At 35.3% G+C, this 25,902-nt stretch overlaps 1 protein-coding gene across 1 annotated transcript; it reads right to left on the reverse strand.

Moving 5' to 3' along the window:
- Positions 1 to 11,907: 11,907 nt before the first annotated feature.
- On the reverse strand, positions 11,908 to 18,838 carry LOC126726103 (glutamate receptor 2.7-like). The gene is made up of 5 exons (XM_050431227.1): positions 18,507 to 18,838; positions 17,148 to 18,421; positions 16,087 to 16,393; positions 13,419 to 13,813; positions 11,908 to 12,705 (listed from the first exon to the last, which is right to left on the reverse strand). Exons 1-5 carry the CDS (start codon positions 18,793 to 18,795, stop codon positions 12,214 to 12,216), a joined length of 2,757 nt encoding a protein of 918 aa, XP_050287184.1. The 5' UTR covers positions 18,796 to 18,838; the 3' UTR covers positions 11,908 to 12,213.
- Between the last annotated feature and the right edge of the window lie 7,064 nt (positions 18,839 to 25,902).

The following is a 25,902-nucleotide window of genomic DNA, read 5'->3' on the forward strand; positions in this document are numbered from 1 at the left end:
AATTTACATTTGAATTACATTTTCTTCTTATATCTTTCATGTCTATAAAATTTCCAAATGATCAAAGATTAATATTTAACTCATTAATCATTTGTTTAAATTTCAAGTTTTTGTGGTCTAAAATTATGCATAAAAAATAAGTTTGTAGGTCAAATAGTTAAATTATATATAATTGGCATGAAATTTGAAGTGTGTACTAAGAACATAAAGAATATACAATCCAATTGTTAGATTTTAAAATTATGTAGTTATATTAATTTTTTTAATGAAAATTGTAGTTTTAGGTTACAACTAAGTTTGTAGTCAAACTTTGTCTATCTTGTATAATATGTTATAAAATTTTATCTCTCCAAAATTTTTTTTTTGGGTTATCTCTTTTCATCCTTCTGCAATATTTTAGCCTCATCAAGCTTCCCATCAGAGCACCAACAAATCACAATATTTCACCTAAAAATATCACCAATTTTCACCAAAATTAATTTTATTTTCACCAACAAATCACAAATTTTTTGGTAGCCCCTCTCCGTCCTCTTGAAAAATAACATCACATCACTGGGCCTCCCTGCTCAGACCAACGTATCGATGACTAGCCTTAAACATTCTTCTAGTGGCCTCCCTATTGATCCTCATTAGGGTCAATGACTCTTTAATATCACGCCCCAGAATAGTCTACTGCATGAGAAAAGCCAAGAGTTTTATTTATTTAATATCATCATTATTATAAATTGTATAGTCTTATCATTTTTATTCTAAAATTAAATAAAATCTTACACGTTGTGCAGTTGTGCTTGCAATATGTGACCTTAGTTTAAGTGTTACATATTGTACAACGTAATTTTTCTATGCGAGATTTTTTTTTTTTTTGGAGAAACTTTTCCATACGAGTCATTATAGGTATAAGTAAATTAAAAAACTTTCTCAAAAAAAAGAAAAGTACATTAAAAAAATGTTAACATAGTTTATTTTGAGTGAAAACCTAGTACCAGTGTTTTTAAAAATTAAAATATTGGTCCAATTAGTAACTGAAAGTAATTTTTATATGTAACTTAAAATATTTTTTTGTTCTCTTACCACTGTTATCTATTTTATTATTAAATTGAAATTATTTAATTGAAATTAATTCTCATTTTACATCAATTATTTTTTGTTTTCTTATTCTATTATTTATATTATTTCTTATTTTAATTGAAAAAAATGGGGAAAGTAAATGGAATAGATAATAATGAAGTTCTCATTAATTTAGTGTAAAAGAAAAAGGGGAGGATGGATGTGGGCATGGGATGGTTTTTACCTCCTGAGTCACACATTTGCTTCCTTCAAAATGGGAAGAAAACTAAGGAGAAAATACAAATATAAAAGAGAGTTGTTATTTTTCCCTTTATGTCTCTCACTCTCCCCATCCTCAACCGTATGCAAAATTAGGAGATTACTCACCAAAGTCTGAGTAATAAATCAATATTGCAAGATTTGAATGGCTTTTATGGCACGCTCAAATCAATTTTACCAAAATCTGAGCGCAGGGACGAACCTAGCAAAGCCTCGGGCCCCCCCGGCCTAAAAAAAAAAAAAAAAAAAAAAAGTAATCATACTCCCCAAACCCCAACCCAGCCCTTATTGGCCCCCCAGCCCAACCTCTCCAGTCCCCCCAATTGGAACAGCCCCGAACCAAGCCCAACCCAAAAATAAAATAAAAAACCTATTAACCCTTTTCCAGTCCCCCCAGTTAGAACAGTGCTTGTTGTTGGGTTATTTATTTATTTATTTATTTTTTAAAGATGATTGTGAATTGAATTTGAATATGTGATTGTGTTTGGGACTTGCGAGTCTCTATTTGTCTATATATATATATATATATATATATATTTTGCAGCTGTTGAGTGGGAGTGTTTGAGTTAAGAAACTGAGATATGAGATGTGAAGTAATTATATATAAAGCATTTGATTGTTTGATAGTTTGTTGGTAGTGTTGGGGCAATAGGGAATAGGCATTGGACAAAGATGCCAAAAAAAATTGGTTAATGCATTATAAATTAGTAGTGGGGTAATAGCGCATTTGAGTGACAAAGATAAAGAGACAAAAGACCAAGAGAGAGAGAGAGAGAGTATAATAAAAATGTGACACAAATTTATCAAAATAAAGGCTTGAACAAGATTAGATTTTATGTAGGAGAAATCGGTAAAAATCTAATTTTTCCAATCAAGCTTTACTTTTCATGTCATTTAAATTCCTAGCACTTTACTTTCCTTGTCATTTAAAAATTACAAGTCATTTACTTTCCCTTGTCATTTAAATTCCAAGCATTTATTTCTTGTATTTGTATTCCTGGGAAATTATTGTATACTCCCAGAGCACCATAAATGTGTACTCCCTCCTCTCATATGAATGGTGTGTCTCACTAATTAAATTCATGATGGGACCCACCATTTATGTGAGAGAAGGGAGTACGTATTTATAGTATTTCGGGAGTACCTAATAATTTTCCTATATTCCTTTATTTTATTGCACTTTACTTTCCTGTCTTTTAATTTATAGCACTTATTCATTATTGTTGCTTCTTATTCCTTCTCATAACATAGTTTTCACACATTAATAGCTTGGGCAAAACAAATCTCTAAAGTATGCTTTTCCAAAAGAAAATGATTTTTCAAAAAAACTTTACTTCTTTTCAAAAAAAATAAAAAAAAAATCTTAAAAAAACTTTTAAAAATTTTTCCTTTCTTTTTCAATAAAATACTTTCAAAAAAAAAAATCTCTTTTCCTTTCTTCCTCAACACCCCCCCCCCCCAACCAAAAAAAAAAAAAAGGTAGTTTTTTTCTAAAATAAACCTCCCCTCTTTCCAAAGAAATAAAATGATTTTCTTTTACTATGTTAGAAATTATTTTCCAAAAAAAAAAAAGGAAATTTTTTGAATGTGCAAAGTTTCTAAAAGGGAATAATCTTTTACACCACATTTTCTCTAAATAAATCATAGGATTTTTGGAACCCAAACTTTTTTTAAAAATGAAACCCATGAACACTCTCTTTGAAATACCCCTTTTCAATATAAGTTCCCTAAAAATAACAAAAAAAAAAAAAATTAATTCTTTTCTCCTTCTTTAAAAATAAAAACCCATGAAACTTTTCAAAAAAAAAAAAAATCTTTTATTCCTCCCTCTTTTCAGAACTACCCTTAAAAAAAAAGGATTTTCAAAACTAACCTATTTTCCTTTAAACTTTGTCATCAAAGAAAAAATCATGGGATTTTTTAAAAGTCAAACTCATCTTCTTTAAAAACCTATAAAAATTTTCTACTAACTCTCTCTTTTCAAAATTCCTTTTTGGTTTCTCAAAATTGGTGTTTGAAAACAAATGCTAGATGCCATGAAATTTTCAGGTTCCCCTTTAAAATAAAAACATTGGCATTTCTTTCCTCTTAATAAACTCTTTCCAAAACCCTTTCTTTTTCCAAAAAAGAAAATACAAAAACTTGTTTTTATAAAGGATTTTCCTATTTTTCTCATTCAAAAGTGATAAGGGTATTTTTTTACTAAGAAAATTTTCCAACTCTTCTTTACCAGTCGGGTCAAACATCTCCTTCAATCTCCTTGAGACTTGTTGGGTCAAACATCTCCTTCAGTCTCCTTGAGACCTATCAGGTCAAGCATCTCCTTCAGTCTCCTTAAGATCCTTCGGTCTCCTTTAGACCCAACGAGTCAACATCTCCTTCGGACCCAACTGAACATCACATGTATCTCCGTCCATAAGCCTAAGAACACCCATCAGGTTAACATACATACCGACGGGTGGAAACACTTAGGTCCTATACAATTTTGAGTGTACTCCACTCATATCACCCTATATGGAAAAAACTTACACACCACGCCTAAAGACCCTACTACATATTCGTATCCTTCCAGTATGGGAAGTAAAGCACTAAGATCTCGAGGCTTTAACTCCATATCTTCTCTACAAGGAAAGATCCTATATTTAAGAGATTTTGGTCAAATCTACACCACTATATAAACATCAAGTCTCTACTACTCCAAGGAACGTGAAATTTCCTAACTCTCACACCTTTGAGTTCTTGGAGATTCTTCTATCAATGACTTAACCTTCGGAGAGTTTTTGACCGGCACCCCACCAGTGCTTTTTGTGGGTTCTTTGTTCTCTTGTTCTTCAGGTACCCTAATTGGCGCGCGTGTGGACAATCAACTCACTGATGATTTTGTGCATCATCAAAATGAATTTTTCCCTCTAAAAAAATTGATGAAAATAGTTTTCTAAAAACTCTTCCCTTTATCAAAAATAACAAAATCATTTCCTCACCATTTTTTTTTTTTTTTAAAGCTTTCCTTTCCTCAAAAAGTTAAAATTTTCAAAAGTAAAGAAAAACATTATTTTTACAAAATGTGCAAACTATTTAGAGAAAAACTCTTTTTTCCAAAAAAATTTGAAAAAAAGTGCAAAATCATGAATTTTAATAAGCCAAGAATGTATTGACCCCTTTGGTAACTTAATCAATTAATTTATCCAAGTGAAATTAATTAGATTCAATTACATGCAATAAGCATGGCAGCACAAACAAATCACTAACTAAGTTAAATGCAGCGAAAAATAAATTTGACACAGGTGATTTCTTTACAAGAAAATTGAGTACCTTTAACCATTCCAAGTCGATTAGTAGGAGCTGATTGGGACTAACTCATTCGTTTAGTTGGGTGAACAGCGCAGTGACTAAGAGATTGAGTTGCTGAGTTTCTTAGCTATCTGAGCTAGTAATTAGTTGAGACTGGTTTTTGAGCTAGCATTTAGTTAGTTATGATGTTAGTTAGTGACAGTTAGAATTAGTTAGTTCCTAGCAACTTGTGTCATAATGCATAACTGTAATTGATAGTTGATTAGCTACTATAAAGGGCTATGGTTACTTGTAATTCACCATCTTAGGAAATAATAAGCAAAAGTACATTCTTCTCTTCTAAGTTCTTCCTCTTCTCTTTGTGTTCTAATTCTTTAGGAGGCCTAGTTCCCTCAAAAAACTACTCATAATCTTCTTAATTCCATAAGACCCAATGGATTCTTATCATCAATGCTCTGATATCAAATGTAATGAACGATTTGCAAAGTTGGACTCTTAGGGAAATTAGTTAAACCTGACCAATTCAAGGTAGTTGAAAGTTCAAAAACGTGTACAAAACACCTTTGAACGTTTAGACCCCCAAAATACAACTTAACCAACTCAAGCAAAATGTCAAACAACTAGTGTGCGGAAACTTAACACATGCTATAATATGAAATTGGTTATAAACTATCTAAGCCATAACAAAATTAAACCACAGTAGATAATGTAAAGGCAAAGATAGAGAGGAAGGAAGATGCAAACACAAAGACAACACGCGATGTGTTATCGAAGAGGAAACCGAAGTCCTCGGCGAAAAACCTCTCCGTCGCCCTCCAAGCGGTAATCAATCCACTAGAAAATACAGTTGGGATACAAGGACAGCAATAGACCCTCCAAGCCTAATCTACCCAATGCACCTAAGCCCTCCAAGCTTCTAGCTTCAACGAGGTTGCGCCGAACCTTTTTCTTTTCTAGCTTCCCGGATTCCGCTACTAGACCGTAGCATCAACCAATGAAGATTGGCTCCTTCCTAACTGCTTCCCAGAACTCCAAACAATTGTCTCACAGAGATGATAATGGTGAGAACCAGGTTTGGTATAATGCCTCTCAAGGATTTGACAATGGAGAGGAAGAGAGTAAGGGAATTTGAAGAGACTCTAAGGTATAGATTGTGGGTGAAGCAATCTGGTTTTTCTTTAGGGTTTCTCTCTCAAAATTATCTCTGGAAGCTCTCTTTCAATCGTGGGTTAAAGGGGTATTTATACTGGAGTGGGAGAGGAATGTGAAACGTCAGGTTTTACAAAACAGGGGTGGCTCGCGGCTTGACCTCGGGGCTTGACCAAGTCGCGAGATCCAGTCGCGAGTTAACCGTATAGCCAGTTGTCCTGTTTTGTCCTGTAGTGCTCCAGCTAGCATGACTGTTCATCTTCCAGCATGCTTGGCACGTGTGCAGCTTCTGGCGGCTTGCAGCCGCGAGTCCACCCGCGAGTCCCAACCGCGAGTCTCTGTTTTCTTGCACACTCTTGAGCAAACTTCACTCTATCTCACTCACTACCCTTACAACAAACCCACCTAAATACAAGGTTACTAAATGCTGAATTACAAGCAAATTTGGCACGGAATAAAGCCAATTAGATGGTCGAATAAATTCAACCTTACAATCTCCCCCTTTGGCTATTCCGTGACAAAACCCTAAAACAGACTCTAGACTTAACATGTGATTTGGGAACAATTGAACAAAACTCACTCACACCTAACTCAAGAAGCTGTGAAACACTTGAATCATATGAACATAATACTCCTGAAACACAACAATACACCATGATCATTATAAGCAGAAAATTATAAATGCATATGAAACAGGCAATATGTGATCAAGCAAAGATGGAGTTAATAAACAAACCATGGCTTGATCAACCAAGTGAACACCACAAGGTAGTGATCACAGTGCTCATTCACACTTGGAATGAACACAAGGACATACAAGTTAACAAGCACAAGGCAAGACACTTGTATGTTCAACACTCAACCAATGCATAGCACACAAGGCATATGCATCTAGGAACAATCCTACAAGGGCACAAGAGTGACAGTACATAAACCAAAATGCAGAACATTTAGATTAAAGTACTGATTTCAACATAGCATAAAGGCTGCACTAAGCAAGGTACATACCATAAAGCCTACAAACTATGCATAAAACATTAACCCTAAAAGTTTACAAAAGCACATGGGTACAAACCAAAAACATCCTGAATAACATCATCAAAATATATTAAAGTTTAAATCAAGAGTATAAGTTAAGAGTTAGGAACATCTATACACCAAAACACAGTGTATCAAAACCATAAAAACACTAAAAGTACCCAACAAACATAAACCTAAAGCCATAAGTTTAGAAGATAAGACTAAAAACAAAAGTATGATAAAAGTATGTGTGTACTCCCCCTATCACTATGCACACTTCCCTTTGAACTTTTCTCCCCCTTACTGAATGCTCTCCCCCTTTTTGTCACGAATAGCTAAAGACTCTCGTCTAACTTTCGTTGAATCTCATCAAGCTGATTCTCCATAGTCTCGAGGCGCATTTGGACATGGTTGTTTGTGGAGTAGAGGAGTGCCACAAGCTCATCAACGCATTTCTGAATATGCTCAAGTACGCTGCCGACTCTATCAGTATGAGGAGCAATCTGTGCTTGCGAAATACTAGCTGGTGAAGCTTCAGGAACAGCACGTGATGTAGATGTGGTATGTGCAGGTGTCTTTGAGTCAGGGGCAGAAGGAGTAACCGGAGAGAGGTGAGCACTTCTTGGTGATTTAAAGGAGTGACTTCTGCTAGCTTGAAGAGTGAACAAGGAAATGGGACGTTGACGAGTCAACATTTTTCCATCTGCAGGAGGAATAATGCCTGCACGAAGAATGAGCTTCATGATGAGACTGCAAAATCGAATAACTCCTCGAGCTGCAGATCGACACGCGGTCTTCCTCAAGGTGTAGTAGATGTGAGCACATATATCAATGGGGGCTCCTGTAATAAGGTCACAGAGAAATAGAGCTCTCCCAAGATTGATGAATGTAGTGTTGGACAGTGGGTAGAGATTGGTGAACATGATCAACTTCAGTGTGGTCAGCTCAGGTGCAAACTTTGCGGTGCTGATGGATGTTCCTGCACTGGATACTTCATGGTCGTGTCCAAGGATTTGTAGAATTTCTCCAACCTCTGGATTTTGTTCATCATAAGGAGTTAAATTCACATTCTGAGGTCTGGTGATGCTGAAAAGACCTGCGATGGAGTCTAGGGTAACACTAAACTCTGTTCCTTTGACCCAGAAAATGAGTTGAGGTCCAAGATCAGTTGCATTGGAGAAGCATTCTTTGACCAGCTCATCCATTGGATCATCAAAGTTTTCGAACAAGTTTGCCCAGTCTCGTTTCTCAAAGATTCGAGGGATGAAAGTAGTCCCTAAGGTGTTGAACTCTACTACTCGTTCCACTATAGTGGTTGACTTGTCAAACACATTTGAGTAGGCGTGTGAGTTAAGGGGAAGTCTAAATCTATCCTCATTGGGATCTTGAGATGCCTGAGATGATAGACGAGTCCTTTTAGCAACTGGTGTTGCTGGTTCGTCAGCAACAATATCTTTACCCCTGGAAGATCGACGAGACATCTGCAAGAGAACAGGCCAACAGCAAAGAACCAAACAACAATACCCCACAAGATGATTGTCAACAAGGTTCAGTGTAAATAATATTTCAATATATAAACACAAACAGAAGATAGTGCAGACCCAACCAAAACTACCAACAATACACAGAAGCACAAACTAACACGTGCAGCAAAATTGGTGATAGTGCACCAAGACATAGATAGACAGCACAACTGACAAACTGTCATTGAGACAGGTTAACATGACCATGATATGCAATCAGATACAGCATTTGAACATTTAGAGCAGATAACAAAATTCACTCCATCAGAGACATGAACAAGGGGAAAAAATTTCAACTTGAAGAAACCAAAAACATTCACACTGGAACACGTGGTTGAGAGACATACATTATGTTATCATAAAAACTCAGTAACCAAAACCAAACACCAACATCAATACTCAAGCAAGTGTAATGAGTAAGTCAAATAGACACCAAACCCATTTCAGAAAAGATTCTCAGATTCAATAATAGACAAAAATCAGAACAATGAAAAGCACATTGTGACTGCTCAGCATGAAAACAGGTGAGAACAATATCAAACAAGACACGCCATACCCATTACACAAAGAGATAAGAATAACGAATACAATACTAGTCCAAACAGTAACAGAAATATGCAGGAAAAAAGGAAAATGAGATTGAGAAAGCAAAACCCATACCTTTTCTTGATGATTTGGATAAGAAATGAAGCACCAATGAGGTTCGAAAAAAAATGGATTCACGAAGTGTTTGGAAGGAAAACAGTTTAAAGAGAAGATGAACAGTTACAAAAGTTCGAGGGAAAACTGAAAAAGGTTTAAAAACTGCTCCTGTTTCTGCAAAACACGCGATTTTCGCGACTTGATTAAGTCGCCACACAGTCGCCAGCTCAAGCCGCCAAAGCACTTAAGAACAAAATTTTGAAAAATTTTTCTAAGTGTTTTTCACAACTGGAAGGTCTACCCGCGAGTGAGTCGCGAGCTGAGCCGCGAAAATCTCTGAGTGAACCTCGCGACTGGACCTTCTACTCACGAACAAGTCGCCAAAAATGACCAGCGAAGATGCGACTGAGGCTCGCGACTTGACATACCCGCGACTGAGCCACCAAAACAGGGCAAAACAGTATTTTTGACATTTTCAGATTTTTCAAACAAAATACTTTCCAAAAACACCTAAAACACTCAAAAATCTTTTTGTGCTTGAATTAACACAGATTGAGCATGTGAAAACACATTTTATCAAGTACAATCACACAAATGAATATGGCATTTATTGAACATAAACTTGTGTGTTGTGTGTGGATACCAACAATGAGATAGTCCTTCGTCTAATGTGAAGCTTCAATGATCAATTCAACCAAGGCATACACAATTAGCACTAGATCATGAAAGCTGAATAGTTCCCTTCTCCATCACAGCTCTCTTCAGATTCTGAGTCAGACGAATCTGAGTCACTCAAGGTCGTGGCATACACTTTGCCTTTCGATTTCAAATAATTCGGACATTCCTTCTTAAAGTGTCCATGCCCGTTACATTCAAAACAAATGACACCTTGTGTGGGTTAGGATTCTTTTCCATCTTTCTTTTTGAAATCCCTCTTCTCCCTTCCAGAACTTTGGAATTTTCTTTTATCATCAAATTTGCCATTATTTTTGAATTTCAAAAACTTTCTGAAATTTTTAACAGGATAAGCTACATCTTTGTCAACCACATCTTCTCCCGATGAGTCTTGATCTTCCACCTTCTCATTAATGGTCTTTAGAGTAAGGGATTTACTCTTCCGTTGATTGGGCAGCGACATCTCATAAGTCTGCAGAGAACCAACCAGCTCCTGTACTTTGATGTCGTCAAGATCCTTGCTCTCTTCAATGGCTGTCACTTTAGCACGAAAACTTTCCGGCAATGATCGAAGAATCTTCCTTACAATCTTTGAGTCCTCCGTTTTCTCCCCCAAGTTAAACTTACTGACAACCATCTCATTTAGCTTCCCATAGAAAGAGTCAAAAGACTCATCCTCACTCATTTTAAGCTCCTCAAACCGAGTGGTCAGCATTTGTAACTTGATGTCTTTCACTTTCTTCGTGCCTTCATAAGTGGTTTCCAGAATCTCCCATGCTTCTTTGGCAATGGTAATGTGAGAAATCCTGTGAAATTCATCTGGAGACACACCACAGAAAATAGCATTGAGTGCTTTACTGTTAGCATTAGATGCAGCAAGTGCTGCCTTATCCCATGTGGATTTGGCTGCCTCAGGTTTGGTCCAACCAATCTCAACAGCATCCCAAACGGATTCATCAATAAAACACAGAAAAGCTCTCATACGAACCTTCCAAAAAGCATAATTACTACCATCAAAATATGGAGGTGCATTTAGGGATTGAGACCTATCCATCTCAAAAGGGAGTCAAGGATCACACAATAGTAATGAAACCAACAGCAGTGTACCCGCTCTGATACCAATTGAAAGTTCAAAAACGTGTACAAAACACCTTTGAACGTTTAGACCCCCAAAATACAACTTAACCAACTCAAGCAAAATGTCAAACAACTAGTGTGCGGAAACTTAACACATGCTATAATATGAAATTGGTTATAAACTATCTAAGCCATAACAAAATTAAACCACATCAGATAATGTAAAGGCAAAGATAGAGAGGAAGGAAGATGCAAACACAAAGACAACACACGATGTGTTATCGAAGAGGAAACCGAAGTCCTCGGCGAAAAACCTCTCCGCCGTCCTCCAAGCGGTAATCAATCCACTAGAAAATACAGTTGGGATACAAGGACAGCAATAGACCCTCCAAGCCTAATCTATCCAGTGCACCTAAGCCCTCCAAGCTTCTTGCTCCAACGAGGTTGCGCCGAACCTTTTTCTTTTCTAGCTTCCCGGATTCCGCTACTAGACCGTAGCATCAACCAATGAAGATTGGCTCCTTCCTAACTGCTTCCCAGAACTCCAAACAACTGTCTCACAGAGATGATAATGGTGAGAACCAGGTTTGGTATAATGCCTCTCAAGGATTTGACAATGGAGAGGAAGAGAGTAAGGGAATTTGAAGAGACTCTAAGGTATAGATTGTGGGTGAAGCAATCTGGTTTTTCTTTAGGGTTTCTCTCTCAAAATTCTTTCTGGAAGCTCTCTTTCAATCGTGGGTTAAAGGGGTATTTATACTGGAGTGGGAGAGGAATGTGAAACGTCAGGTTTTACAAAACAGGGGTGGCTCGCGGCTTAACCTCGGGGCTTGACCAAGTCGCGAGATCCAGTCGCGAGTTAACCGTATGGCCAGTTGTCCTGTTTTGTCCTGTAGTGCTCCAGCTAGCATGACTGTTCATCTTCCAGCATGCTTGGCACGTGTGCAGCTTCTGGCGGCTTGCAGCCGCGAGTCCACCCGCGAGTCCCAGCCGCGAGTCTCTGTTTTCTTGCACACTTTTGAGCAAACTTCACTTTATCTCACTCACTACCCTTACAACAAACCCACCTAAATACAGGGTTACTAAATGCTGAATTACAAGCAAATTTGGTACGGAATAAAGCCAATTAGATGGTTGAATAAATTCAACCTTACAGTAGTCAACTTCCAAGAAGAGAGAATGAGTGAAAGAAATTGATTGAAAGGAAAGAGGAAAATTGTGACAAATTTCTTATTGATGTTCAACACTATTGACATTTGACAAGTATTTATACAGGTTGGTTCACTTTAAGTTCTCTAGTTTGTTGACTCTTAAACTCATGTAACTAATTGAGTGAGACAACTGACTTACCAGCCAACTAATTGCAACAAACTCTTAACAGTCCTTTCTTTCATACAATAAACAATTAGTAGTAGACAATTAGATTTAAATATTACAACATTTAGGCTCATTACAAAAAATTCTTTACGTAAAACCTACCTATTTTACTTTGTGCATTTAATAAGGAGTTTTATGACATCTCATTTTCAGAAGGTGGGGAGGCTTGAACAATATTGTCCAGAACATTGATAGTGCTCACGTCTTCCCGTCTTAAAGAAGTCCAATTATCTAAGTCTGGTGTGCAAGATGAACTTGAAGCTTTCTCTAGAGTATTGACCTCTCCATTATAAAAGTATTTTGCTAGTCCAACTGCCTTGTTCCAAACACTTCTAGAGCTAGTAGTTGCATTGCCTTGATATGCCTTTTGATCGTGTTGATAATTCTTTAGTAATGGAATTAATGATAGTAGGAAACAAATTGTAGAAATAGCCGCCGATATAAGGTAGAGACCCCAAAAGCTCTGGATGCTCAAAGGATCAGTATTATTGGATGTTTGGTTTGTTGAACACTCACGTAAGGGAGTCAACTGTCTTTCTTCTAGATCTTTTAGGGTACCATCTTCTGATAGCTTTAGAATAGCTTCTGAAAAATCCTTCGCTATTGGCGAGCCTTTTTGGAATGCCTGCATGGAGGGTAATTAGAAGTCATTCCTATTAGATAAAAAGATTGTCCTCTTCGTTTCACATGAAGTAAATACTATCTATTTCAGAGTAACAATTTTATTTCATGACAATGAATGAAGTGTTACGTCATTTAATATTCTAAATTACATGACACTCGTTACCCTTTAAACTTATAATTTTTAATCGAAAACATGAAATCGATACATCCCAAACAGTGAAAATCCTATTACATTTGGAATGGAATTACTAAAACAAAATTTATAGGAAAATTTTATTTAATCAATATTTATTGAGGATTTATGTCTTTAGAAGTCAGAACCAATGTCTGAAAATAAATGAAGACTTCTTAGAAATGATGAACTAGTTTTAGCCACCATCAAAAGCTTGTATAGAAACTCTCTACAAAATTGTTTCTTTCCATATTCAAACTGTCTGGAATTCAAATTTTCTGCAAAGAATTTATAAATACCTGAAATAATCTAAAAATGCATGAAAATTTTAAAATAAATCTTGTGAAGGCCAGTGCTAATACGTAGTATGCTTCTGCTTCTTTTCTGGAAAAATTCAGTAGTGAGCTTTATTTGGAATGATCAACTTGAAGTTATGTGGAAACTGAAAGGCTATAAGGAGTATCTTTTTTTTTTTTTTTTTCTTTTTTGTGTGTGTGTGTGTGGAGGAAAGAGAGCATGTAGAAGGAATAGGTATTACTTACAAAGCCAAAACCTCCAAATCTATACTTCTGTGTAGAGGTAGTGAATCCCTGGCAATACATGTTGATGAAAACTTTCTCATATGGAAGTTCAAAAAAGGCAGCAGCTATGCTTTTGTTTCTAAAATGCTCTTCATAATCAGATTCATTTTTAACTTTAATGATGTTCTTTAAATTAAACTTGAGCACTTCCTGCAGGTAAGTCATTACAAATGAATCACCATCACAACCAATTGGTGCATTGCTTCTCTTCAGCCAATCGATATCTCTAACTGGTTGCAGTCGTTGCACGGTGAGCAATGAAGACAAATTAGCAGTGTAGCTTGAGGTTAGGATCAACACAACAAAAAGCCAAACTACCACCACCGCTCGAGTGAGGTTGCTATAAACTCTCTCCCCTGCAAATTAATGGATTCCTTTCATTAGAAATCTCATCTTGGCTGCAGGGGCGTAGCCAGGAATTTTTGTTTGGGGGGGCCAAGTTGCAACACTAATATATTTATCAAGACAACCTCATACACACACATAAATACACATGCTTTTTTTATTATATACACACTTTTTTATTTGATAAGTTATATATATACATACAACCAACAAAAAAAGAGCTTAATATTTTCAATCAAAATTATGTTTGATTACTATCTTTCATAAAATTAATAAAATTCATTTTCACAATTTTCATAGTGAAATTCTTAAAAAGTTTCATTTTCTATAAAAATTATCAAATTTTATACTAATGTAAGTAAAATTATTCAATTGAACTAATGTAATTTTCAAAAACAAGAATGATTCAAAACTTGGAGGGACAAATTAGGCTCCAAACATATTTGAAGCTATTTTGCTTTGACCCATTATGTGGCAACTAAAGAAACATTTCATGTGTAGTTTTAATGACAAAATTTTTTTAACGAGTCAATGACTTGTTAATTACCACATAACGGGTTGAAAAAAGATAAATTCAAACATTTTTGGTGCCAAACTTTTTCAAATATTTAACAAATATAAAAACACATTTTGCAATAAAAAATAGAATTGCGAAAAATAAAGTTATGCCCCTATAAAGACTGTAAGGTTGAATTTATTCAACCATCTAATTGGCTTTATTCCGTGCCAAATTTGCTTGTAATTCAGCATTTAGTAACCCTGTATTTAGGTGGGATTGTTGTAAGGGTAGTGAGTGAGATAGTGTGAAGATTGCTCAAGAGTGTGCAAGAAAACAGAGAGTCGCGACTGGGACACGCGACTGGACTCGCGGCTTCAACCCGCCAGAATCTGCACACGTGCCAAGCATGCTGGAAGATGAACAGTCATGCTAGCTGGAGCACTACAGGACAAAACAGGACAACTGGCCATACGGTTAACTCGCGACTGGAACTCGCGACTTAGTCAAGCCGCGAGGTCAAGCCGCGAGCCACCCCTGTTTTGGAAAAACCTGACGTTTCGCATTCCACTCCTCTTCAGTATAAATACCCTTTTAACCCACGATTGAAAGAGAGCTTCCAGAGAGAATTTTGAGAGAGAAACCCTAAAGAAAAACCAGATTGTTTTACCCACAATCTCTACCTTAGAGTCTCATCAAAATCCCTCACTCTCTTCCTCTCCATTGTCAAATCCTTGAGAGGCCTTTATACCAAACCTGGTTCTCACCATTATCATCTCTGTGAGACAGTCGTTTGGAGTTCTGGGAAGCAGTTAGGAAGGAGCCAATCTTTATTGGTTGATGCTACGGTGAAGTAGCGGAATCCGGAAAGCTAGAAAAGAAAAAGGTTCGGCGCAACCTCGTTGGAGCAAGAAGCTTGGAGGGCTTAGGTGCATTGGGTAGATTAGGCTTGGAGGGTCTATTGCTGTCCTTGTATCCCAACTGTATTTTCTAGTGGATTGATTACCGCTTGGAGGGCGGCGGAGAGGTTTTTCGCCGAGGTCTTCGGTTTCCTCTTCGATAACATATCTGGTGTTATCGCTGTGTTTGCATCTTCCTTCCTCTCTATCTCTGCCTTTACATTAATCTGCTGTGGTTTATTTTGATGTGGCTTAGATAGTTGTTTAATCAATTCCATGTTATAGCATATGTTAAGTTTCCGCACACTAGTTGTTTAACATATTGCTTGTGTTGTTTAAATTGGTTTTTGGGGGTCTAAACGTTCAAAAGTGTTTTTGTACACGTTTTTGAACTTTCAAAGACCATTTTTTTTTTTAAAGCATCATTAGACTAATTCAAATATTTAGAGGGGGCAACTCTTATTTTTGTAAACTAAATTTTGAAAACATTAAAATAATTATATATATTTAAAAAAATTTCAAAATTTGGGGGGGGCGGCCATGGCCCCCCCACCCTTCAAGATGGCTCCGCCCATGCTTGGCTGTGTTTAGTCTTTTCTCTGGGGGCTCCTATTGATTAGAAAGCAACCTCATTGCAAGATGAACCTGATTGATCCTACAAGGGTTAATCTCTTTTTAATTTTGGCATTATGTTGTAAGAAAAATCTTGCATCAAATGAAAGTTTCTATTTCACACAATTATATTTTCCAGTCATATATGACCTGCAACCTTTACCTTTTCTTAACTGCTATGCGTCACAGAGTACTTATCATAATCCCAAATATTGGTGTCCATTAAAAAAATAATAATAATAATAAAATAAAACAGATTATAGAAATTGGTACTTACTTTGAGCAAAGAACAGAGTGGAGAATGTGAACCAAAGTGTGGTACCAATCTGATTCTTCAATGTGCCATTAAATTCTGGATTATATTGATGCTCCAAGAACCAAACTATAAGCATTGTGTACATTAAGACGACACCAGTCATTAGCCACATTTTCCAGGTGAGAGGCTTCAAGAATATCCATGCTGATCCTTCAGGTTGTGCAGGAACTACCATGGACAACCCTGACTCGGCATATGGCTGAGTAAATTTCACATATTTTGTACGGTTGGCTAATATTGTCAAATCCCCAACAACAGCATCGAATGTCTTCCATTGTTTATGGTCCGTACAAAACAAGCATAGTTTTTATCAGAAACGAGTTCATAACCGAGAAACTAAACAAAACAACAGACAAATGAAAAAAGTGCGGGTTATATACAACTTATTTTAGTCATAGATTCACTGCTCTTCCAAGGGCATTCTCTCTTTCATTCAAACTTAGACTAACTATCACCAAAGTCATACTGGCAGTGTTTCTTGTTGTATGAGTTAGAAATGAGAAGTTTCAAAGTTACGAGAAACCATAAGAAGAAAATTCTGTACAAATTTATCTCCTCAATAGTCAAGACTCATTTTTCTTTCCATGGTAGCATTGTAGAAATTTGACCTATAGAAAATTTGACTCGAAGGCTCTTTTCTTTGCAAGATCTAGACTGCAGAGAATTTACACATCTCTTTTTCTTCCTTTATAAGATAATTGAAGTATAAAAAAAAAAAAGTTAGGACACATGATATACTGTGATTGATAGAACATAAAGTAGAATACCTAGAGGGGATAGAGGATTTCTATTCAAATTTGGTGGTCTATTGAATTGAATTTTATTTATATCCAAAGGACCTTTTTGCTTGGTGAGTATAAACAATGAGGAAAATTTTTGGGAAGTTCATAAATATAAGTTAACATATAAACAAATTGAGAAATTAACGGGGGAGTTTGTTTGTTTTTTGTCATGCAAGTATGAAAAGCATGAAAATTAACGATGAGATTCAAGAAACTGAATGTTAAATCTAGAGTTGTTACCTTGTTGTAGACAAAATCAACCAGATCCTCATAGGTGCCATTCAAGGGTATGAATTTATAGTGCAAAGAATAAGGCAATTTTTTAAGCACCTCTTTGAAAACATCAATGCACCAACCATCAAATTTGGAATTATCTAGGTTCCCGCTGTAGTCAACCTTTACAAACTTCTGAAATGGAGTCCTACCTGGAACTCCAATTTTCAATGGATTTTGTTTAGTAGGCATTGCCCAACCCTTTGGAACTTGAATTAGATCACCTGGCCAAGTTACTGGACCTGCAATTTTCTCTGTACAACTTTTCATCTCAGCGCGTTCTGAGAACCCAGACTCTGATGTCCAAAAGTCTAATTCTTCATATCCTTTCTTTACAACATTTACTATCCTCAATATAGGAGTTTGCAGCAGCTTTCCCGCTTCAAAATGTATTTGGTCACTTAAACCAGAGAAATTGCTTGACAGTATATTTTCTAACATTGTCTTTGGGCTAATAGAGTAATTAATCGTTCTCTCTGTGGCCTGTGAAATTGTCATAATGCTATCATATGCTCTTAGAGCATAAATTCCAGGTTCGTGATTATGTTCCTCAGGATAATTGGTCTCAAAGATTTTTGTGAACTGACCATAGAAATCTTTATAAGAATCACTACTATTAGAATAGTAGGTCTTGATTCCCAAAGCACCTTCCATAGAGGAAATAACAGAGTTGTTAACAGAGTCCAGTACACTTGCAACACTCTCGGGAATTATCCAAGCTGACTCTCTCCCTACAAGTCCTACTTTCTCAGCTTCTCTGAACAAATGGGATACCATTGGTATTGATGACTGAAGAACAATAAAAACCCGAGATTGTGCTGTTAATTGTAGTTTCAAAAGCTCATCAAGAACGAATCCCCCTGCATTAGGGAGAGAAGAAACCTGTGGAAGAACCAATTGGTACTCAATCTCTGAATCAACCTTCTGAAGAGCCTCAGATAGAAGACCTAACATCCCTGAGTCACTGCCATATGCATCATCTTCATATATTGCTATAACCCTTCTCCAGTTATAAGCCCGAACAATTTCTGAAATGCATTCAATCTGAGCAGAATCATTGTTAGCCATTTGAATCAAGAAAGGCCAACGATGTTGCAGAATTGGTGAGGTTATAGCAGGAGCTGCAAACGAAAGAACCGGAACATTAGCTTTGTTTCCAATAGCAGCTACTAATGCTGCTTCCTCCCACTTGTTCATGCCAACAATCACTTGCACTTTCTTTTCTTTAATAAGCTCATCAGCTGAACCAAAAAAAAGTTAAGAAACATTATAATTAATATCAAATCAAGAATCTGTCATAATCATCCTAATAAGAAAATAACTGACCAGCAGAAACAACTTGAAGGTGGTCTTTTCCGGGGTCTTGGAAATAGAGAGACAGCTTGTGACTCTTTGAATGGTGGTTGTTGAAGTTTTCAGCAGCAATTTCCATAGCTACTTTCTCTTCTTTCCCGATTTGGGAACTGACATCAATGATGGCACCGATATTTGTAACTTCGTTAGTCGTATTAGGAGCTTCACCTCCATGAGAGAGTGAGAGAAGAAAGGAGATTAGTAAGAGAAAGAGGAGGCAAAGTTTTATGACTGTTTTACCGGCAATGAAAGGGAAAGCCATTCTGAGAATTTGATAATTATGTTCACCCAAAAAGAAAATAAAAGAACACAGAAACAAAAGTCTCTCTTAAATCTTAATTACAGCAACTTTTATTTATGAACGTGGTTGAATACTATTCAATTTACGTAAACGTGTATGATAGTCATTGATAGAAAACGACTAACGAAATCGAAGGCTGGCTATTTTTAACATTATTCAAAAAGTCGGAATAGAATTTTTGTTTTTCAGTATCTTTAACTTAGATCCTTAGACTTGACTGCTTCAATCGAACAATTTAAAAATAAAAATAAAAATATGATTGTTTGCTGGGAAAGTTGGCTACTGATGGTCAAATCCAAGCAACTAATACGAGGCATCATGGAAGATGATATTTTGACTTGTGATGTTAAGAAAGTTCATTACAAAATAATAACCGCTTCTAAGCGATGTCAACGTCTAGAGAGGATACGAAAATTCATGCAAGTTGCGACCCCAATGTTATGCTATGCAGTATGCAATTAATACGCAATCATTTTTTTAATAATAAATTGGGTCATGCTAACGAGTACCTTTAAGATACTCATTAATAATCTATTTTAAGAAAGTTTTGATACCACTTTTATGATAAATGAAAAAAGCTGTCAAAATATTAATTAATTTTTTTTCCCATAAAAACTTTCTTTAAATGGACTATTAACCAATGCCCTAAAGGCACTCGTTAGCATTTCCCTAATAAATTAATCATATAATATATAATATGAATGGGTTAGAACATTCACACCAATTTATCTAAAATTTTTGTTAAATTTTAGCTTATAATTATTTTCTTTTTCTTTTTTTACCCCATTTTTTATATATAACTAAATCAAATTCGCTTCTTCTCAATAAATAAATAAAAAGAACGTAGAAGAAGTCAAATTACTTTTTTTCTCCCCATATTTCTAGGAAGCATGGTGCGGATTCGAGTTTGGGTGCGGATTCAAGTTTGGGTGCACTGTGACGACACGGTAATTTTTGAAAAAGTAAGATATGAGTGTGGTGAGATACGTTTATTAATAAAATATTAAATATATTTTTATTTATATTTTCTATACATTGCAAAGCATTTTATTTCATATAATGGTAAAACATATAACTATTAAGAGCATTAATAGATAATACAATGAGAGATGGAGGGAGTCTAAGGGAGAGATGGACTACTAAAGTCATGGGTTAGAGAAAGAGAGAGGAGACAAAGAGAACGAGAGAGACTTTGAGGTGATTTTAGGGTTATTTCTTTAAATTAGGTTGTCAAAATGGTGTGTTTTGATGTAATATTTTACGTTTTTTTTTTTTTTTTTTTTAAACAATGACTTCTTCTCATATTAGAGTGATTTGAGGCTTGTTTCGGCCTTTGTTGAACCGAATTGGCCCGAATTATTAAAAAAAAAATAAATAAAAAAAAGAAGAAGAAGAAGTTTGGCCACAGATGTGTGTGCAACCGCGTCCATGGCCGCACGACACGTCCGTGCGTATCCGACTTGGGTGCCCCGGCCCAATCATTTAAGTAATCATTTTATTTTATTTTATTATTTTTTCTTCTCTCTAAAAATCTTACTCCCTCCATCCCACTTTGTTTGTCCTCTATTCCATTTTGAGATGTTCCAAAATATTGTCCTGTTTCTAAAAATAAAAGTCATTAATTTACTAATGTTCCTATTATACCCCTATTAATTTACTAATTCAATTTTTTGATAAATTTATTTAAGGGTAGCTTTGGAAATTTATACATTTTTAAAAGGTAGACAAGACAATAAATGATGTTCCCTTAAAAAGTTTGACTTTTCAAACAGGACAAACAAAGTGGGACAGAGGGAATACTTTTTATTTTTTATTTTTATATTTATTTCTCTTTCCATCCTTCTCCACTATTTTAGCCTCATCAAGCTTCCTATCTGAGCACCATCCTTTTACCAACAAAAATCCCCAATTTTCATTAACAAATAACAAAATTTTCACCAACAAATCACAAACTTGTTGGTGGCCCCTCTCCATACTGTTGAAAAATAACATCACATCGCTCAAACCAACCTATCAATTCCTACCTATAAAATTCTTCTTGCAACCTTCCTATCAATCCTCATCAGGGTCTATGATTCCTAAAATCACGCCCCAAACCCACTAGTTCTAGTGCATGAGAAAAACCAAGAGTTTCTAAAAATGAAAAAGAAGTTTTCACACACATGGTTAATTAAAAAAAAAAAAAAAAAAAGAAGAAGAAGAAGAAAAATCACACACATGGTTGCATCAACTAATAAAGTATAAACAATATTATCTCTTTTAAGAACAATTAAATTCAATACAACTATGTGTTTGAATTTAATTTAGAAACTTAATACAGCAGACCTAAGGAATTGTAAATATGTTTTACCAGTAGTAGGTTCCAATTAGCTTAGTTAGTAAAGTCTTGTTGTCAAATAAGAAATTTAGAATTTGAATCATGCCTACACAAAAATTGATTGGTATCTTAGTTTAATGATAAAAACTAATCATTGTGAAGCGGATGTCATGGTCCATAGGTCAAAATTCTATCGTATTTATCTAAATATAAAATTTTACCAATAAATTATTATGACTAGTATTATTCATGTTTGATGTGTGGATTAATTGGCCATGTGTCATTTGATATGAAATCTAATGGATGTAAACAAAGGATGCTTATGCATTGGTGCATGTGCTTATTGTTCTAATTAATTCTAGAACTATGAACCTATAATTGCAATTAACATGAGAACCAAAGTAGAAAGCCACAGAATAACAATGAAAGCCAATAAGTACATCTCTCACTTGTAATCAACATTTTCCCTATAATGTTGTTAGCATATTAACTTTCTTGTAATCTTAATTGTTTTTACAAGATTTGAAGATGCAACCATTGGCCGTGCACCTCCTTGCCAAGTACTCCCAAACATGTAAATGATATCACACAAATAGTCATGACCCTTGAACATCTAAATAGATTAAGGGTTATGCTAACGAGTGATCTTAGGGCATTGGTTAACAATCCATTTTAGGAAAGTTTTGACACTACTTTTATGGGAAATTAAAAAAAAAAAAAAAAAAAAAAAAAAAAAAAAAAAAAAAACTGTCAAAACATAAGCATATAGGAAAAAAAGAAGAAAATATTAGAGAGTAGAGAAGTGATGACCTTCATCAAAATATGTTGAGTTTAATGAAAGGTATATACCCAAATTCTTTTCATTGGGGTATGTTATCAAACAACTAGAGTGCAAATAAATTGAACTCAAGTTGTGAAATGAAATCCAGCGGCCATGAGTTCCTAAACACTCAATACAAAAATCATTCAAGATACATCATCCCATCAAGACCAACCATAATCATCAAAGAGCTCAACATGGGTATCAAAGAAAAGCAACCAAAAAAAATAAAAAATCAAGTACACATATGGCAAAAAATTTTATGGGCCAAAAAAATCAGGGAATTTAATCTGACTAAAAGAAAGATGGTCGCAAACAAATTAATTTAGAAGTTAGAACATGTTGCCATTAAAATGAATGCAAAAATTGGTTAAACTATGAAACTTTAGGGCACACCAACCTTCAATATTACATCAACGGAATGCAGCAACAATGACCACATTTCAGTAAATTCCAAATTATTGTTAATTGAGAAATTTAAATAAATAATAAAACACTAAAAGATATGGAGAATAGACTTGATTTGAATAACTTTTTCAGAGCAGGATTTCCATTAGATTAGTATTAGATATGCTTCCCCCAGCCTTAGCAATGTACCAATGCCAAGTGACGAGGTCAATGGAGACACTAATTTCTGAATCAATAGCCAATCCAAAGTATCCAAGGAGAGGAGAATTGGAGTAAGTGGAAAATCGACAATAAAGCCAGGCCTTGGTCCGTGGTGAACTAGACTATGGATTGGGTTTTTGTATTTGTCCAAAAACTGGGCTACATGAGACTTATCTTTCGGAATGCTTTTTCGAAATACCTAGAAAAACAGTTCCCTAAACTCCAAAGACCCAGAAAGAATACCAGAAAAACTTGGCGAAAATGGCACACTACCACTATTTAGCAAAAAAATTAGCAATTTATCACTATTTTGGAAATATGTAGAGATCTACCACTTTTTAAAATTCGAGTTTGTAAAACTCGAGCTTGCTGTGAAACTCGAGCTCCAAAAACTCGAGTTCTTTGGAAAAATATAAAAAATTTTCATGGTACTCGAGTTCCATAAACTCGATTACCATAATAAACTTGATTTTGCCAAACTCGAAACATATTTCTGAAAAAGTAGAAGATTGCAATATAAGTTGCAAAAATGTGCTGTTTGGCTATTTTCACCAAAAAAAACTCGTTGCAAAAACTGAGAGCAGAAAACAGAGTAAAAAATACAGTGAAAACCTAGAAAAACAAACAGACCCAAAAATCTCACCGCTTTAATTGTACTCAGAAACCCAAGAAAGCAGATTCAAATTCAGAGAACAAAATAATAATAAAAAGGGGTAAATTCCTTTCTCATTCCTCAAAATAAAATCTCTATGTACATGTTCATAGTTCATAAACTATGTCTATGCTATATATACACTTCTCTGTACTTAGAAAATTGCACAAAGACTCGATAAGACTTCAAACCCCATAACACAAGAATATCCAACACGACTTTCACACGCCAACACATAACCCACCCTCAATCTACAATCTTCAGAACTTCCATTCCTTGAATCCATTACCCACGCATCATCTAGAGGCACTAGATCGAAGAGAGGGAGTGAGAGCCTTAGGGTTTGAAATTTTTGAATAGGGAGAGAGAGAGGGGTTTGTACTAGGATGATTGAAGAGGAAACCACCGCCTTTGGTGGCGGTGGCATTTAGAGTGGAGGAGCTTGACACATTTGGGTCTGGGTTTGAGCGGAATCGAGAGTGGGTCAATCGAGAAAGAAAAGAAAGCACCACCATCGACGGTGGCGGTGGTGGTGGCGATGAACATAGGAGTCAACGCTCAAACCTTTCGGCCATGGATAGGGGTGGCAATTTTTATCCATATCCATGAACCCACCCATTACCCACCTTATTTGGATAAGTCTTAACCCAACCCATTTCAATATTTGGGTTAAATGGGTAAAGACTCATTTGGTTATTTAATTAGATGGGTCTAAATGGATAATCCCACTAATACCCACTAAATCCATCTAAAATTTAAATAAACAACATAAAATCTAAATTTCTTGAAAATGACTAAAATACCCCTGAAACTTAAAAAAATGACCAAAATACTACCAAAACTCAAAAAATGACCAAAATACCCCCAAAACCTAGAAAATGACCAAAATACCCCCAAATCCAAAAAAAATGACCAAAATATACTTGAAACCCAAAAAATGACCAAAATAGCCCCAAAACCCAGCAAATGACCAAAATACCCCCCGAAACCTAAAAATTATTAAAATACCCCTAAAATCCAAAAAATGACCAAAATACCTCTGAAACCCAAAAAATAACAAAAATACCCCAAAAACCTAAAAATGACCAAAATACCTCCAAAACCCAAAAAATAACCAAAATACCCCTAAAACCCAAAAGAATGACCAAAATACTCCCAAAACCCAAAAAATAACCAAAATACCTCTGAAACCCAAAAAATGACCAAAATACGTTTGAAACCCAAAAAATGACCAAAATACCCCCCAAAACCCACAAAATGACCAAAATACCTCCAAAATCCAAAAAATGACCAAAATACCTCTAAAACCCAAAAAATAACCAAAATACTCCTAAAACCTAAAAATTACTAAAATACCACCAAAACCCAAAAACTGACCAAAATATCCCCGAAACCTAAAAATTACCAAAATACCTCCAAAACCCAAAAAATAACCAAAATACCCCTGAAACCCAAAAAAAATGACCAAAATACTCCCAAAACCCAAAAAAAGACCAAAATACCTCTGAAACCCAAAAAATGACCAAAATACCCCTAAAACCTAAAAATGACCAAAATACCTCTAAAACCCAAAAAATGACAAAAATACCCTTGAAACCCAAAAATGACCAAAATACCTCCAAAATCCAAAAAATGACCAAAATACTTCTAAAACCTAAAAAATGACCAAAATACCCCTAAAACCTAAAAATTACTAAAATACCACCAAAACCCAAAAAATGACCAAAATACCCTCAAAACCTAAAAATGACCAAAATACCTCCAAAACCCAAAAAATAACCAAAATACCCCTAAAACCCAAAAAAATGACCAAAATACTTCCAAAACCCAAAAAATGACCAAAATACCTCTGAAACCCAAAAAATTACCAAAATACCTCTGAAACCCAAAAAATTACCAAAATTCCCCTAAAACCTAAAAATGACCAAAATACCTCCAAAACCCAAAAAATGACAAAAATACCCTCGAAACCCAAAAAATGACCAAAATACCCCCAAAACCCACAAAATGACCAAAATACCTCCAAAATCTCTAAAATGAGCAAAATACCCCCAAAACCTCTCAAATGTCCAAAATATCCCCAAAACCCAAAAACTGACCAAAATACCCTCAAAACCCAAAAAATGACCAAAATACCCCCAAAACCCACAAAATGAGAAAAATACCTCCAAAACCTCTAAAATGAGCAAAATACACCCCCCCCCCCCCCCCAAAACCTCTAAAATGTCCAAAATATCCCCAAAACCCAAAAATTACCAAAATACCCTAAAAACCAAAAAATGACCAAAATGCTTCATAAACCTAAAAAATGACCAAAATACCCTCCTAAACCTTAAAAATGACCGAAATACCTTTGAAACCTTAAAATTACCAAAAATACCCCCGAAACCTAAAAAATGACCAAAATACCTCTGAAACCTGTAAAATGATTAAAATACCCCAAGACCTAAAAAATTACTAAAATAATCCCAAAACCTATTACAATGACCAAAATATCCCAAAAACCTAAAAAAATGACCAAAATACCCCCAAAACCTAATAATTACCAAAATACGCCCTAAACCTAAAAAATTACCAAAATACGCCCTAAACCTAAAAAATTACCAAAATACTCCTTAAACCTAAAAAATGACCGAAATACCTCTAAAACCTAAAAAATAACTGAAATAC

The sequence above is a fragment of the Quercus robur genome, chromosome 5 (genome assembly GCF_932294415.1).
Source record: "Quercus robur chromosome 5, dhQueRobu3.1, whole genome shotgun sequence".
Taxonomy (NCBI): domain Eukaryota; kingdom Viridiplantae; phylum Streptophyta; class Magnoliopsida; order Fagales; family Fagaceae; genus Quercus; species Quercus robur.

Coding starts and splice junctions, on each gene's coding strand:
- LOC126726103 (XM_050431227.1), bottom strand. CDS start 18,795: ATGGCTTTCCCTTTCATTGCCGGTAAAACAGTCATAAAACTTTGCCTC. Junction 18,422..18,506: donor CCTTCAAGTTGTTTCTGCTG/GTCAGTTATTTT, acceptor TTTTTGGTTCAG/CTGATGAGCTTATTAAAGAA. Junction 16,394..17,147: donor TTGATTTTGTCTACAACAAG/GTAACAACTCTA, acceptor AAACAATGGAAG/ACATTCGATGCTGTTGTTGG.